Genomic DNA, 15,614 nt, shown 5'->3' with positions numbered 1-15,614 from the left:
CGCCTTTTAAAACACTGCTTGTTACTAGTAACAATGGCTGCAAACTAACTAAAAATATTTGCATGTATAAAGGTTGACTGGACATACTCGAATAAATTACTGTCCCATATATGATACAAAGGCCAATATCAACCAATACGACAATGCTTCGTCGAGAGGGAAACAGCCTGAAATGAATCACCGGCTAAGACCCCCTAAATTGACCACGCCGTGATTGACTGATATTAAAGTAGCTTGAACAAAATAACAGTTTGCTCATGTTTAAAACAAACTAGTACATGATTTCTCGGCAATTATACATGACCATCTTCGCAATTCACAAACATGACCTCAACAAGAATACCACGACATAACAATAACAAGCAAGAGACAGAGATTAAAGAAAAGAATATGGAAAGTGCCTATAACTGTATGGACGAGCATAAACTGGAATCTGTGAGTTTGGATCTGCAACCCCATCATATCCTTAATGTGCTTTTGCGATTGGATCCCAAATTTTAATTGTATAATTCAGCTTTATGGTACTTCCTGACAGCAACTAATATCAGAACTCTTACTCCCCAAGTTGGTGTGCCAAAATTTACAGTGAACGGAGAACTGAGACAAAGCACAGCTACTAATGCAGTCCCTCATCATCGAAAACTTAAACCCTCTATTCCCTTGACGGTGGACTCTAAATTCTTTATGTTGGCATTTTTGATAGAGGAGCTGCGCTTGTGATCTGAGGACACAACTGGTGAACTCCTCCGTGCAGCACTGGATACTTTACGCAATGGTCCCGGGCTTGCATCTTTTGTCAGAGTGCCGGAGGGGTCAGGTTCACCCCCTGCAATCACTGGGTCTCGGATGCTAGAGACAACTGGACGCCTCAATGGTCCACTTGACCGGAAAAAATTAGAACTGGATAACTGCAAACAAAAACTCAGTCAAATTCTGTTACGTATACCAGTAGCTACAGATCATAAAACATGCGTAGGTTTTGAGCGTTTTCCCCAAAGTGTAAGCTGTGAATCCGTAATTGTACTAAATTCTGATTCTTAATGTATGCCACCTATTTGATCTCCCGTTGGCAGTTATATTGAAGAAATATCAAATGAATACAGGATTTCTCTCATGTTCCACGATGACCAAGCACACGTGTAGAAGAAATAGAAATAAAGGTAACATAATGCCAACCCCTAACTGTGCACCCATCTTTTCTTTGTCATACAGACAAACCACACCACCCTTTTGGCCGTCTAACCTATAGCCAATCATCAATCACTCCGTGAAGGAGATCCAGAAAACAATATCCATAGAGAAGGGTGAATATCTGAAGAGGAGGGCCAATTTTTATCACCTCATTTCCTGTGTTTTCTGGGACGGGTGGGGGGGGGGGGGCTGTTCAATGCCCTTGTGCCACTTCTTTCTTTTTTTCTTCGTAACTAAAGCACTACATCCGCCTCTGTCTCTTCATGATTGCCAAGGGAGACTTTAATCTTATTCCACTTCACCCTTTTCTTAATGGAAGTAATAATTTACTGGTGTTGTTGGGGAAACCCAAATATATAAAAGGTATACAAAGCAGAAAGCCTACACAAAAAAATATGATTCTCTATAAAGACACCCAATCCTATATCCCTATAGGAACTTCGCGGGAGCTCCAAAAGTTGAGCAAAATACAGATAAGCCCTAAGCTATACAAAGTCATGTTCCTTTGCTTTAAAAGCTCTCCAGCTCCTTTACCTCCAAAGAACCCAAATGAGCTTTAGAGGCACAACATTTCATGCTCTAATTATTCCACTTCTACTCTTACACGTCTACTCTGCACCCCCTCCCAACCACAAACTTAAAAGAAAAACCTAGAGATCAAAAAGAGTTGCTCACATCAAATGATTTTTCAGGATGAAATAATTGAGGAAGTGATTCAGGAATTTTAATCCTTCAGGAACTGCAGGATTTATCCTCTACTTGGTGAAGTACTCGACTAATTAAAATTGCCCCACAAACTTCAGGATTTTCTGCTTATACTTTGGGAACTGCATGCATCCATCCTCATGCCGAAGTACTCGATAAATTAGGATTGCTACAGAAACTAGCTTTATACAGCCAGATAAAGCCAAATGCAGTCACATCAACTTATAATAAGTAAAATTTCCACAGAATTTATTTGCAATAGTATTATGCTTTTCCAACCCCAACCGAAACAGGACAAAGGGTTCAAAAATAGGGAGAGAGGACGGACCTCTTTACCCATGGATAAATCATTAGCAACTGTGCCTTTTTGCTTCAATAAGCTTCCAGAATTGAAATGCAGCCCCGTGCTCTTATTACGTGTAAGATTTGATGAAGACCAACCAGTTGGTCGACCTTCATCTCCACCTGCATAATAAGTGTCGCATGTATATATAGCTCCCAGGGAATAAGAAACAAGCAAATTTAGAGGTAGTATACTTCCCTAAACAGGGTAGCTGGCATGCCATCCAAAATAAATGATATGATGGACTAGTCCAAACTGATTCTAATTTTATCTTTGCATTATGTTTATGAGACAAGACACATACTTCTAGAGAAGGGGAGCCTTGGAGCAACGATAAAGTTGTCTCCGTGTGACCTATAGGTCAAGGGTTCGAGCCGTGAAAGCAGCCACTAATGCTTGCATTAGGTTAGGCTGTCTACATCACACCCCTTGGGGTGCAGCCCTTCCCCGAACCCTACGTGAATGCGGAATGCTTTGTACATCGGGCTGCCGTTTTTTTTACATGCTAATAGAAGAGCTTGGACAGAGCTGAGGATGACATGTTCCTTCCATAAAGTAGGAAAGAGAAAAAATAGATCAATTACCAGCTCCCTGTTAAAAGTATTCCTGACCACTTTATGCCACAGCACTACAGCAGTTAGCACAGAATGATTGCTTAGTTTTCCTTCCCTTTTTTTCGTGAGGAGGGATAATTTTTTTCTTATTTTTAGGTAGGGGAGGGGAGGGGGTGTTGGGGGGAGAGGGGTGCCTTGTACCGGAGCATACCTGATTGCCTCTCAACATTAACAAGAGCATGAGGCATCCCTGAGCTTGGCCCAGCAGTACCACCCTGTCCCAAAAATATCATTTCATTTTCGTATTTTGATGCCAATTCAACATAAATTAATTTATTTAAGCCACTCACAAGAGCACGAGATGGAGGATTGGCAAGCTGTGATTGCTGATATTTCAAAATGGTCCAGTCAAATATATAATCAAATTGAAACCCTGAAATAGAAGAGTAAAAGGAAAAGGAAGAGGGGGGGAAGAAAAATGGAAGAACAAATTCTGAGAACATTGAAATTGAGGTACAAGTTATAGTATCTTCTGTACAGATGAAAAAGTAAGGCATGGAGAGCAGAAATGACCATACCTTCACGAATGAAAAGATCACGGAAAATTCTCTTCAAATAAGCATAATCTGGTTTATCATCAAATCTCAGTGATCGACAGTAATGAAAATATGATGCAAACTCTGCAGGATATCCCCTACACAAGGTCTATAAAGGAAAATTTGCACTACTATCATTTTATTGAATAAAAAAATAAATAGCTACCATATGAAAATTGATGGAGCATAAATTACCTCTATTGATGTTGATACTTTCTTCTCACTGATTTTCTCATACTTCTGTTTCTTAGTGCCTGCTTTCAGCCCCTGCCAAGGGAGACTACATGTTTTTGAAAGCATAATGTAAGACTGTCATGAAAGAAGAGCAAAAGACCAAATACATAAGAAAATCTGGAGGGAGAAACATTTACCTTCCTCTTAAGAAGTACATTAAAACATAACCCAGCGATTCCAAATCATCCCTTCGACTTTGTTCTATATGGTTCAGAGGTAACTCAGAGGAGGCAAGCATGCTTAATAGAGTAAAAACAATCCATATAAACAAACGGGTACAAGTAGGTAAGAGAAAACAAAAGCTTACCAATGCCAAGATGAGTATTCATGCTTGCGTATCTAGCAGTTCCTGTCAAATTTTTGTTTTCTCTGTATCACATTAAAAGAAAAATTAAAATCATGCATCCACGCCCTGGAGGAAGATCTCTCTTTAAGCTAATTCACTAATTAAGAATACAAGCATCCAATGAAATTAATTATATTATTCAATAGATAAATATATACTTCTTCACGAGCTCAAAATAAGAATGATCAATCCTAATTCAAAACATTCACTGTTAGAGTTTCTGTGAATTGCACATGTTTTATAAACAAAGAGATGACATCCTCTACAGTAAGTATGATGGTACCCTCTATAGTAAGCACGACAATACTAGATTGTTGATGCCATCAATTCTTTCTATTAGAAGTCCGGTGCACAAAGCATTCCGCGTTCGCAAGGTCGGGCTAAGGGCCGCAACCCAAGGGGGTATAATGTAGGCAGCCTACCCTGATGCAAGTATCGGTGGCTGATTCACGGCTCGAACCCGTGACCTATAGGTCACACGGAGACAACTTGACTGTTGCTCCAAGGCTCCCCTCCAATTCAATGAAATAATGAATGACCAAAATAAAAACAGCTGGGAAAGATCAAGAAAATCTGGTTCCATATCATTATTTTATAGGGTAAAGTGTTGAATTGATAAAGCAGTACCAAGAGGGTACCGCAAAAGGTTACAAAGTTCAAGATTACATCATATCATTTACTATATTCAACCATTCCCAGTCAATAGAAACTAGAATGATAAATCTTTTTTCACCACCTAATCGAAGTAAGTGAAAAAAGAGGACAAGGACATTAGCACTTTAACTAAAGAAAAACTTGAAAGGAAGTCGGCATCTTTTCCCTATCAGTAAACTTGTTAAAAAATCAGTTACTCCCTCTATCCCAATTTATTTATGTGAAGGGGTTCGAAGTACGAGGGTCAAAGCACCTCATTTTCGGTGTGAATTCAGGCATAGTCATCAAGTTTTTAAAAATAAAATTTATATATTCGAAAACTGCATGAAAAGTATTATAAGTCAAACATAGTTAATAATTAAGAAAGCTTGAGAAAATCATAGTTAAAAAAAACAGTTGGACTCCCAAGTAGTAATACCTCCACATAAGATGGGATGGAGGGAATACTAAGTGCTAAAAAGTTCTTGTTTAAACTACTTCATTCCCATTCAAGAAGTTCTAGTGGCTTCATGCCTCTTAACAGGTAGTGGCAGGCAGACCAAGAAGCAGTTTGATCATATTAAAAGGATAGTTAAATGAATGACTAGAAAGGTGCATATAGCTAAAATATAAGTACTAATAGAAGAAAAAAATAGAAAGGTGCATATAGCTATTCTCCAACTGAGATTATAGTAAGTAAACCTAAATTTGCTACTTCATGCATTCTGATAGCCCATCTACAGAAGATCAAACAAGGATACAATCAAAGATGTGCTTGAGCATTAGAATGATATTCCATCCCGAAATAGATGACCTGATTTTGTTTATAACTTATAAGGTCAAATTGACCAAGCTTTGGCCTGATTTTGGACATTATCTGATGTATTTATTATAAATTAAAAATTTAAGAACTACACTTAAGCCATTATTAATCAGATATTTTACATTTAAAATATGCCGTCTCAGATTTTATAGCCAGACTCTTTTCTTTATGTACTTGAGACTGGAAAAGTTTGATACATTATGGCTATGCCAAACAGAAAGAGATAACATGCTTTCAGTACAGTTGAACATTGAAAAACATATATATAGTCAAACACGTGTCCTGAAGTTACAGAAAGATGGCCCAGTATCATATCCTGTGGATACCAACATATGTAGAAGATGCTTATTCAGACAGTCATTTTGGATGCGGAGATTCTTTGAACTGGGATAAGAATAAAAGCTTTTTCAATTTATCAAAAAAGAAAAAAGAGGAAAACAGAAACAATTCGTCTTCTCTGTCTATTTCGCAATGGTTATACATTTGAAGGTGAGGAGATACGTCATAGGGGTTTAAAGATGACGCAAACTAAAAGAAATCACCATTGTCTGTCGCTCAATGGAAAGAGCAAACAGACCACTAATAGCTAGGAACACAAGCTCATATAGGAATCGCATGGGCATGAAGATCATATTTCAAGGACTATATCTTCTTAAGCAAACCAAAGTCAGCCGCATAGAATGTTCCAAGGGAGCTGACCTATACGGAATATGCTGATGAGTTGATGAGTCTCTATACTTCTTGGCCAGCCCAAAATCAATCATATAGACCTATATTAATCCATGGCAATTAGGAATTAACAGATACCATGCCTCCAATAGGTGAAATAAGCAGCAAAGTAAGAAATTTTATCCCAATACCTGATTTGCACGTCTTCCTAATCCCATAAGAAAGTTGTCAGGTTTTATATCTCGATGAAGAAAAGATTTGGCATGAACAAATTCAACCCGATTAATCTGCAAATCGACAAGGATGAGAAGAGTTCTTTAAATCGTCAATGGAATAAATAAGAAAGGCAAAACTTCTTACCATCTGATCTGCGAGCATGAGAACGGTCTTTAAAGACAGCTTCCTACTGCAGAAGTTGAAGAGATCTTCAAGACTAGGCCCCAGCAAATCCATCACAAGGGCATTATAATCTCCTTCAACTCCAAACCATTTTAAATTGGGGATTCCAGCTACCAATATCAAAAAAGAAATCGAACTGATAAGGACGAGAAATAAGCAGAGTATTGAGAAAAGGAAAAGCAGGCAACATGAATATGAGAAATTACTTCCTCCTTGTAGTATTTTATACAACTTTGCTTCGTATAATAGTTGAGGATGCTTTGTTTTCACATTTTCCTGAGTACAAGAAATAAGAAATCAGCAACTTAATCATGCAAATCAAAGAACATTTCCTCAGTGAAGCAATCGAAGGAAAGTCGCGAATGACCGAGCATTAGCAGAACTGCTCTGTACAATATTGTCATGAGTATCAACAAGTTACAGGCACAACTTCAGTTTAAAAAATCTAATATGCAATATCTATCAAGTTTTATATCAAAATCTCCAGAAAGACCATTGTGAAGCAGTGAAACTGTTTTCATTTCTTCAAAACCACGGAACTTGCTTAGTTCATGCAAATTCACCGCTCAAGCTCATATTGCAGGCTAAGTAACAAAGGTGTAGATATTAACCAGAGAATAAACCAAACGATCAAATGATCAACACTGCTTGCTGAGTGTGTGAGCATTTATTTAATCTAAAACCTTAAGCGATTAAAGATGGCACAACTTTATTTGCTTAATTACATCTTTAACACGCAACTCAAAAGTGGGCTTGATTCATGCCATGCGCGTAGAAACTGAGCCGGGCACACAATAAACATGGTACTAGAGCCAACCATTAATAAACCTATTCTCCCACCCCAAAAGCACACATTAAGGTTCACAAGTGAAACCCAAATGGAGCTAAGCGCGCCGGAGGCGTTGAGTTATAAATTGTCCCACACGGTTATGTAAGGGCTTGCAAGGGGCTTATAATGGTCTTGAGTCACTCCACTCATTATCTTAAGGTTTTGGGTTGCTTACTCAAATCATTTACTAATACGTTATTAGAACAAGCAAAGGTCGTGGGTCTAAGCCTCACTATCACTCTTCATCAAGAAAAGATTTCCGTGTGCTTGGCAAAATCACATCCGCACATAAGTAGGGATGTTAAAGTATAACTAAATGCATTCTCTTTAACAGCTTAAGCTTAATACCCCTACCCCTACCCCCACCCCCACCCCCAAAAAAAAATTAGCAATTGAACACAAACCGTGCATCCACATAATTGTTTGTTTTAGTGGCTAACCATAACCTACCATCATCGAATAACAATTAATTCTCAAGCTTTTAGTAGCAAAAACATATTCTTTACATTATCAATTACATAAGCAGAGACTACAAACTACAGTACTATACTTCTGTAACAAGTTTGAACTAATAGATTATGAATTGGGAAAGAAAAAAGATCAATTTTTGAACTTACCAGCTTAATTGCAACCTCTTCGTTAGTTTGAACATTAGCGCCTGAAAAGCATACAAAATCACCAATTAAATTAACCCCAAAAAGAAAATGAAACCTGAAAAAGAATGAAAGGTGTTCATATTACCGAGATAGATCTCTCCAAAAGAACCGCTACCGATTTTCCGGCCAAGCCGGAACTTATTACCAACACGAGGCTCCATTGGAGACTACAAATTGGGAAATATTGACCCCAAAAATTAATTCAACATAGGATAAATAAATTAAATAAAAAAACTGCAAGATTCCAGCTTTTTGTAATTTTTTTGTTTTTGACCTTCTTGAGTTTGGGCTCAAGAAGGGAAAAGGGAATAAGTAGCATCACCAAGATTACATCACGGCTTCAACGATGCTTATCAACCCATTGGAATTGAATAGGCCGTGATTTTATCCTCTTTACCCCATTTTATTTGCTGCTATTATTATACGTTTTTTATTTGTCTTTTTGCTTTCTGTAATATCTTCTTGTTCCCCCTCACTCCGAAAATACGATGTCGTACTCTTGTCTTACGAGATCTTCGGGTCTGCTATATCTACACGTATAGATATTTCAATGACAATCCTTGGCAAGTTTGTCAGAAAAAACTGCATATAGTATACAGTGTATTTTCTAGACCGCCCATACATAGTCGTATTCAATTTTTAAGATAATCTAAGAAAAACTGTATATATATATATATATATATATATATATATTAGTGTGCTCCACCGAAGGAAGAATGACACATATAAGATTATTTGATGCTACCGTTAAAATTTCAAAGAAAATATTTTAGTAATCGTCGGAATTCATGGTGCTTCAAAATTTTAGTCAATGTGCTTTAAAATTCTGACTAGCGTGCGTTAAAATTCTAACGCGAGGTTGTCATCCCAAAATTTTTCTTAAAGGGGTCAAAATATAAACAGTTGTTTAAAAAAGATTCATCCAATGTCATTACCAATTTAACGAAGGATGGTACTTAGTGATCAACAATGTGGGTGGAAATTATAAATCCTAAGGTTCATATCCAAAGACAAAAAAATGTTAGTGTATGTACATAGTATCATTTTTTTTTTCTTTAGTCATTTCGTACCAAGTCCCTCTTGCCCGACTAATGTACTAAATCTATAAGACAAAAGGTGAATTAAAAAGGGATGTTATTTTAGGTATATTAGGAGAAAGGGTTATGTATAAAAAAGTGGTTGGGTAGTTTGGTTCAACCTAAAACAATGGCCCATTGGCTCAATCTCTAGGTCTGATATGAAATATAATAAGATTGTTAGCTAAAGATTACCCAACAGAACCAAATTCCAGAGTCGCAATCGCACTGCAAGCTTAGTCAATGAGGTAGGCTGTAAGCTCAACAACTTTTTAAATTACTACTTTAAGATATTTCAGGATGACTAATCTATTACTACTAGCTAACAATAAGATGTATGTTAGGAGCTGATTATATATGTTTAGTCCAACTAAAAAGAAGAATATTATTATGACCACAATAAGCAAAGAATAAGGTTGCTCCAACTAAAGAGAATAATATTACTATGATCAGAAGAACAGATTGAACTTGACTGGTAATGTATATGATCATCTGTTATTGGATTTTTATAAAATGGGGATTTAGATCTCAAATTGAGGTCGGATTCCAAAACAAATTACATAACCAGGCTCGGGGTGAATGGGTAATCGGGTTTTGGTTCGAATTTCGGGATTGGACCAAGCGGGCCAGGGGGTTGACTTTTGTTGACTTTTTCAATAATGACCTAAATTGAATCCTTTGCAATCGTGGGTAGTTCCTAAGGCTTAATTTGAATCATTTGGTTGGTAATTTGCTAGATTCTATTGGTTCGGAGGCTTGTTTGAGAGGCAAAGCTGTGATTGAGCTTTGAGTGGACTTTTAGAGCTAGGTAAGTGTCGTGGTTAACCTTGACTTGAGAGATTAGGACTTGTTTGTCTATTTGCTACATGTTTAGATGTTGGGTACAACGTATATGTGAGGTGACGAGTACTTATGCGTTGTTGTCAGGTTAAAGCATGCGGGTGAGGACTTGTTCCTTGTAGTTTATTGCTTACTTTGATCTTGTTATCCATGCTTAGACTAGTTACTTACTAAATTGATCATTCTTATTGTGTTTAGGGGCTTTTGTGATAATTGAGTATTGATTCCAAGGTTGAGATTGGTATTGTGGAACCATTATTGAAGTAAGGCTTGTTCTTGTTGATTCTATCTCCCTGCTATTACTTGTTCATTGTTATGTGGTAAGGAGGAGTGTTAATACACGAAGGGTGATGCCGTGCCATATTATGAGTGTTAATGCACGAAGGGTGATGTCGTGCCACGTTATAGTATTAATGCATGAAGGGTGATGTCATGCCATATTATGAGCGTTAATGCACGAAGGGTGATGCCGTACCATATTGAGAGTGTTAATGCACGAAGGGTGATGTCGTGCCATGTTATGAGAGTTAATGCACGAAGGGTGATATTGTACCGTATCTATTGATTTATATTGTGAGGCTGAGAGTAAAAGTACGAAGGGTGATGCCGTGCAATTTTCCTCATTGTGTTTAGTTATTTTCACTGGTAAAAAGCATGTTGACTGTTTTGGTTATCATTTCCGTTGTATCTCTTATATCTTGTGCCCCTTTAGCATGTCCCCCTCCCAATAGTACATGTTTAGCTGTTATTATTTTTTTCTTGTACATATATTGTTATCTGCACAGGTTTATTATGTGGGTGTCTTGTCATAGCCTCGTCACTACTACGTCGAGGTTAGGCTCGACACTTACGAGTCCATGGGGTCGGTTGTACTCATACTATACTCTGCACTTCTTGTGCAGATTTTGATACCGGTCCTAGCTGATCGTGAGGCTTAGCAGCTTGGACTTGCTAATTGGAGACTCAAGGTAGATCTGTTGGCGTCCACTGACCTTGGAGTCCCCTTCTACCTCCCCTATTTTACTATTTCTTTTCATTCAGAACAGTTCTATTTCTTTCAGACTCTATTTGTAGAAAATCTTAGAAGCTCATGAGTTGTGACTCCAGATCCGAATTGTATCAGATATTATGGGCTTTATGTTATTCCACATTTCAGTTTTAGCTTCTATTTAGCTTGATTGATTCTATTATTGAAATTGACTAAAGTTGGCTTAAAGAATCCTCTAATATTGGCTTGCCTAGCAAGTGAAATATTAGGTACCATCACGGTCCCGAAGGTGGGAATTCAGGGTCGTAACACTTAGTTCCAAGATTTAAAACTTAAGCTAAAATAGTTGATCGGATGTTAACTTATGTGTAAACGACCCCAGAATAGAGTTTTGATGATTCCAATAGTTCTGTATGGTTATTTTGGACTTAAAAGTGTGTCCGAAAAATTATTTGGATATCCGTAGTTAAATTAGGCTTGAAATGGCGAAAATAGAAAATTGAAAGTTTGGAAGTTTGACATTTTAGAAGTTTGACCGGGAGTTGACTTTTTGATATCAGGGTCAGAATCTGATTCTTGAAATTGTAATAGGTCCGCTATATCATTTATGACTTGTGTGTAAAATTTGAGGTCAATTGGACTAGATTTGATAGGTTTCGGCATCGAATGTAGAAGTTGAAATTCGTTAGTTTTCATTAGCCTTGAATTGGGGTGTGATTCATGATTTTAGCGTTGTTTGATGTGATTTGAGGCCTCGAGTAGGTCTGTAATATGTTTTAAGACTTGTTGGTATGTTCGGACGAGGTCCCGAGGGGCTCGGGTGAGTTTCGGGGTGGTTTCGGACCATTTTTAGACCATTTTTAGTTGTTGGTTTTGGCTACAGGGGTGTACATTGCGATAGCGTGGATTTGGTCGCGATAACGAAGAGAAAATAGGAAAAATTGGTCTGTGCATCGCGATCGTGGAAGGCTTTTCACTATCGCGTAGAAGGAAAATCCTATTGCACATGGCTTACTTTGGAAGTTTATATCTCGCAATCTCTAAGGAATTTGAAGATAATTCAAAAATAAAAGTTGTAGCTCTTGGTGTCTAGTTTTCAAAAAGTTAAATCATTTGTCATTTGGAACTTTATACAAAAGGATATGACCATTAAACTAGAGGCTGTCCGAAAGAGTTGGACAAGGCTGTTGGAAATTTGTTCATCGCGATCGCGGAGGAATGGCCGCAATCGCATAGAGTAAACGTGTGCTAGAAAATTTTGTGCTTCGCGATCGCGAAGCATTTTCCGTGATCGCATAGGGTAAATGAGTGGGCAGCAGAACTTAAGTTCTGAAAATGAGGCTTCCATTTTTGACGATTTGGAGCTCGAGGAGAGGCGGTTTTCAGGAGATTTTCAAGGAAAACATCGGGGTAAGAGTTCTTAACTCAGTTTTGATTAAATTACCCGAATCTATTGTAATTTTTAGCATTTAATTTGTATTTTAAGTTGAAAAATTGTGAAAACCCTTAATGTTAAGTTGAGGATTTGAGGGTCGGGTTGATATCGGAATTTGGTAAATTTGGTATGGTTGGACTCGTGGTTGAATCAGCATTCATATTTTATAATTTTTGTCGGGTTCCGAGACATGGGCCCAACTGTCGATTTTGAGTGGATTTTCGGATTTAATTGGGAAATTTAATATTTTCATATGGAACTGATTCCTATAATTTGTGTTGATTGTATCGAATTAATTGTGACTAGATTCGAGGCGTTCAAAGGCCGATTCGCGGGGCAAGGGCATATTGGAATAGAGAATTTTACGGTTTGAGGTAAGTAACACTTCTAAACTTGGTTCTGAGGGTATGAATCCCTGAATTACGTGTTGTATGAATTGTTTGGAGGTGACACACATGCTAGGTGACGGACGTGTTGGCGTGCACCATAGAAATCATGACTTAATTGATTTCGTGGAGTTGCATAATCAAATAATCATGTCATTATCCACATATCCTCCACATGTTAGAGTAAATTGAGCTGAGACTCATGTTAAAGATCATGTTTAGGCTATGTGCCGATATTGTTGGGACCCACAGAGGTCTTATTGCTATTGAATTACTTGTTAAATTTACTATTTTGTACTCAGTCACATCTATCATTTGCATATTATATCTCAGTTTCTGTTGTAATTCATTGATACATCATATCATCATGTCCGGTTAATTTTCATGTCATTGTGAGCCCGAGAGACTAGAGATTTTAAATGCTATTTATGGGATCGGGCTGCACGCCGTAACATATTTTTATTTCTTTATTTATTATAGCACTTGGGCTGAAGGAGCCCCTCCGGAGTATGCACCCCCGCATTGTGCGCAGTTTCTTTATATTTGGGATGGAGTTCCCTGGGCATGGAGTTGCTTTATTTATTTATATTTGGGATGGAGATCCCTAGGCATGGAGTTGTCTTATTTATTTACATTTGGGGATGGAATTTCCTAGGCTGGATTGGCCTTGTACAGTACTGAGTGACTGACATGTTGTCAATAGAGATGGTAACCCAACCTATGTGATTGGAGATCCCATAAAATAGGTTCATATGGGTAATAACAAGTCAGTATTGACACTGAAGCACTAAAAGAAAATGTTTAATTACTACTAATTGAGAGGATGAATTTTAACTCTTAATGAAATTCATAGTCCTTATGGATGGTGTATTTAAAAGCAGTATATGAGAGTGGAGTGGGGCCGCTTATATGCGATTTTGGCCTAGTCTCTAGAGCTCTCATGAATAATCAGGCACGCGCATGACCTAGTGGCGCAAAACCGCGTTGAACAGCAAAATTATGAGGGTCGAAATGTGATTGATAAAATCTCTGACTTACAATAAGAATTATTGGTTTATAAAAATATTATATTTTATCAGTAATTCTGTGAGTTAAGTTTTATTAGTCTAAGACCAATTCATAGTCGAGAAGACACCAAATCTATTACATTTGGACCATACAAATCCAGCAAATCTTACTCCTCTTTGTATGAATTTTTGAAAATATGTGGGGGATTTGTTGTGATATTTTTAAAATTGGACAAATATCCTTCCAAGTGGCAATAGAGAAATATGTGTGGCAATTGCATGAAAAATTCAAGACAAGTGTTATACACCTGTCATGCTTCAAAATTCTCTTAAAGCCTATAAATAGGCATTCAACTTTAGGCATCAATCATCAACAAATTATTTTTGCCTTTTTCGTTCTTCATCTTCCTTTTTATTTTCTTTCCTTCTCAAAATTTAGTAGTCTATTTTTCTTTTGTTTCCCTCTTTAAATAGTTGGGTTTGTAATATTAATATTTTGTTGATTCGTGTATTTTCTAAATAAATAGAGGTAGGCTTATTTAATCCAGATGAGATATTTCACACTGCTGAAATAGTTTTTTAGGACAGTGCCCAACACGACTCAAACCAATTAGTGTATTTCCGCTCACAAATATTATTGCAGTATTGCTGTCACTTCCCTACAATTCTCATGATAGGCTTAAACTCCTCTAAATCACAATTGTTCCGGAAAATGTGCATTAGACAATTATTTAACAATATCCTTAGAAATTACAAAATAATCTAAATGCAGCAACTAAACACAATATTAATCAACTTGCAAAAAATACAAAACTAAAATCAATGAAATTAAAAAGGAGAAAGAAAATATTACAGGCAAAAGATAATAAAGCATCAATTACCACTCCTCATGATAGACTTAAACGTCCTCTGAATTGCAATTGCAATTGTTCCAGAAAATACAATTTAGAAAACGGCTTAACAGTATCCTTGAAACAAAATAATCCAAATGCAGCAACTACACACAATATTAATCAACCGGCAAAAAACACGAAGACAAAATCAATGAAATAAAAAAGGAGAAAGAAAACATCAGGATCTTATAATACATTAAGCAAAATAATATTCCATTTTTTCTGCAATTAAAAGAGGAAAAGGCTTCAAACATAGTTCAAAATCACAATTATAAGAATTAAGAAAAGTAGAAGAAATAAAAAGGCAAAGATGAATAGTGACAATTAACATTACAACTTTCAACCTTTTCGAGAACAACTCATAATTCATCTGCAATGGAGAAAGTAGGAAAGAAGAAGGAAAAACGATAAGAAATTAAGAAGGAAGAGGAGGAATTTTAGGAGAAGAAAAAAATAGTAGTAGGAAGGAGGAAAGAAATAAATAAGTTCATTATCTTAGTAACGGTCTGAAGACATGGGAGAAAGAAGAGTGAAAGGACGTGACGTTTGGATTTTTTATTTAAGTGAGTGTTGGAATTTATTAAAGAAGAATACTCTTTTTAAATAGCACATAAATAGGAAAAAAAAGGATAAAAGCAAAAAAGGAAATATATATAAAAGTGAGAAGGCCTAAAGTGAAACAGATCAAAATAGCCATCAAAAGTTGAATGATATTTTTATCCCTAATCTAATCATTACTCATATAATATTTTTGTACCAAATAGTGAATTTGCCCTCTATCCGTAGATGATAAATTAATTAATTAAATGCGAAGATTAGTGTGAAATTCATGTGTCTACATTCAAGCACTTAATGTAATTCTAATAAAACAAAAAATAAATTAATAAACTAAAATGGGACAAATGTGGGCCCATATTGAAATGTTAGCCTTTGGTAAGGCCTTTGGTTTTCTCAGCTTGAGCAGTTTATTTCTTCTACGTTCAAAATTGGAGTTTTTGATCAATATTGTCC

At 36.7% G+C, this 15,614-nt stretch overlaps 1 protein-coding gene across 1 annotated transcript; it reads right to left on the bottom strand.

Annotated features, from left to right (window-relative positions):
• Positions 1–234: 234 nt before the first annotated feature.
• LOC107805161 (casein kinase 1-like protein 2) lies at positions 235–8,477 on the bottom strand. The gene is made up of 15 exons (XM_075245129.1): positions 8,301–8,477; positions 8,064–8,145; positions 7,940–7,980; positions 6,700–6,769; positions 6,455–6,603; positions 6,286–6,381; positions 6,125–6,195; positions 3,931–3,992; positions 3,761–3,824; positions 3,585–3,669; positions 3,372–3,498; positions 3,144–3,226; positions 3,005–3,068; positions 2,225–2,361; positions 235–908 (listed from the first exon to the last, which is right to left on the bottom strand). The coding sequence occupies exons 2-15, from the start codon at positions 8,137–8,139 to the stop codon at positions 633–635; spliced, it is 1,401 nt and encodes a 466-aa protein (XP_075101230.1). The 5' UTR covers positions 8,140–8,145; positions 8,301–8,477; the 3' UTR covers positions 235–632.
• Positions 8,478–15,614: the final 7,137 nt, after the last annotated feature.

This window comes from Nicotiana tabacum, chromosome 22 (genome assembly GCF_000715075.1).
Source record: "Nicotiana tabacum cultivar K326 chromosome 22, ASM71507v2, whole genome shotgun sequence".
NCBI classification, from domain to species: Eukaryota; Viridiplantae; Streptophyta; class Magnoliopsida; order Solanales; family Solanaceae; genus Nicotiana; species Nicotiana tabacum.
Note: the sequence above shows the minus strand (reverse complement) of the source record. Positions and strands in the feature narration are given on the sequence as shown.

What these genes read in the sequence shown, in the direction of transcription:
- LOC107805161 (XM_075245129.1), bottom strand. Translation starts at nt 8,139, where the DNA reads ATGGAGCCTCGTGTTGGTAATAAGTTCCGGCTTGGCCGGAAAATCGGT. An exon ending in GAATACTCATCTTGGCATTG is followed by an intron (nt 3,825 to 3,930) that starts GTAAGCTTTTGT and finishes TGAACCATATAG; the next exon opens with AACAAAGTCGAAGGGATGAT. An exon ending in AAGTATCAACATCAATAGAG is followed by an intron (nt 3,499 to 3,584) that starts GTAATTTATGCT and finishes TTTCCTTTATAG; the next exon opens with ACCTTGTGTAGGGGATATCC.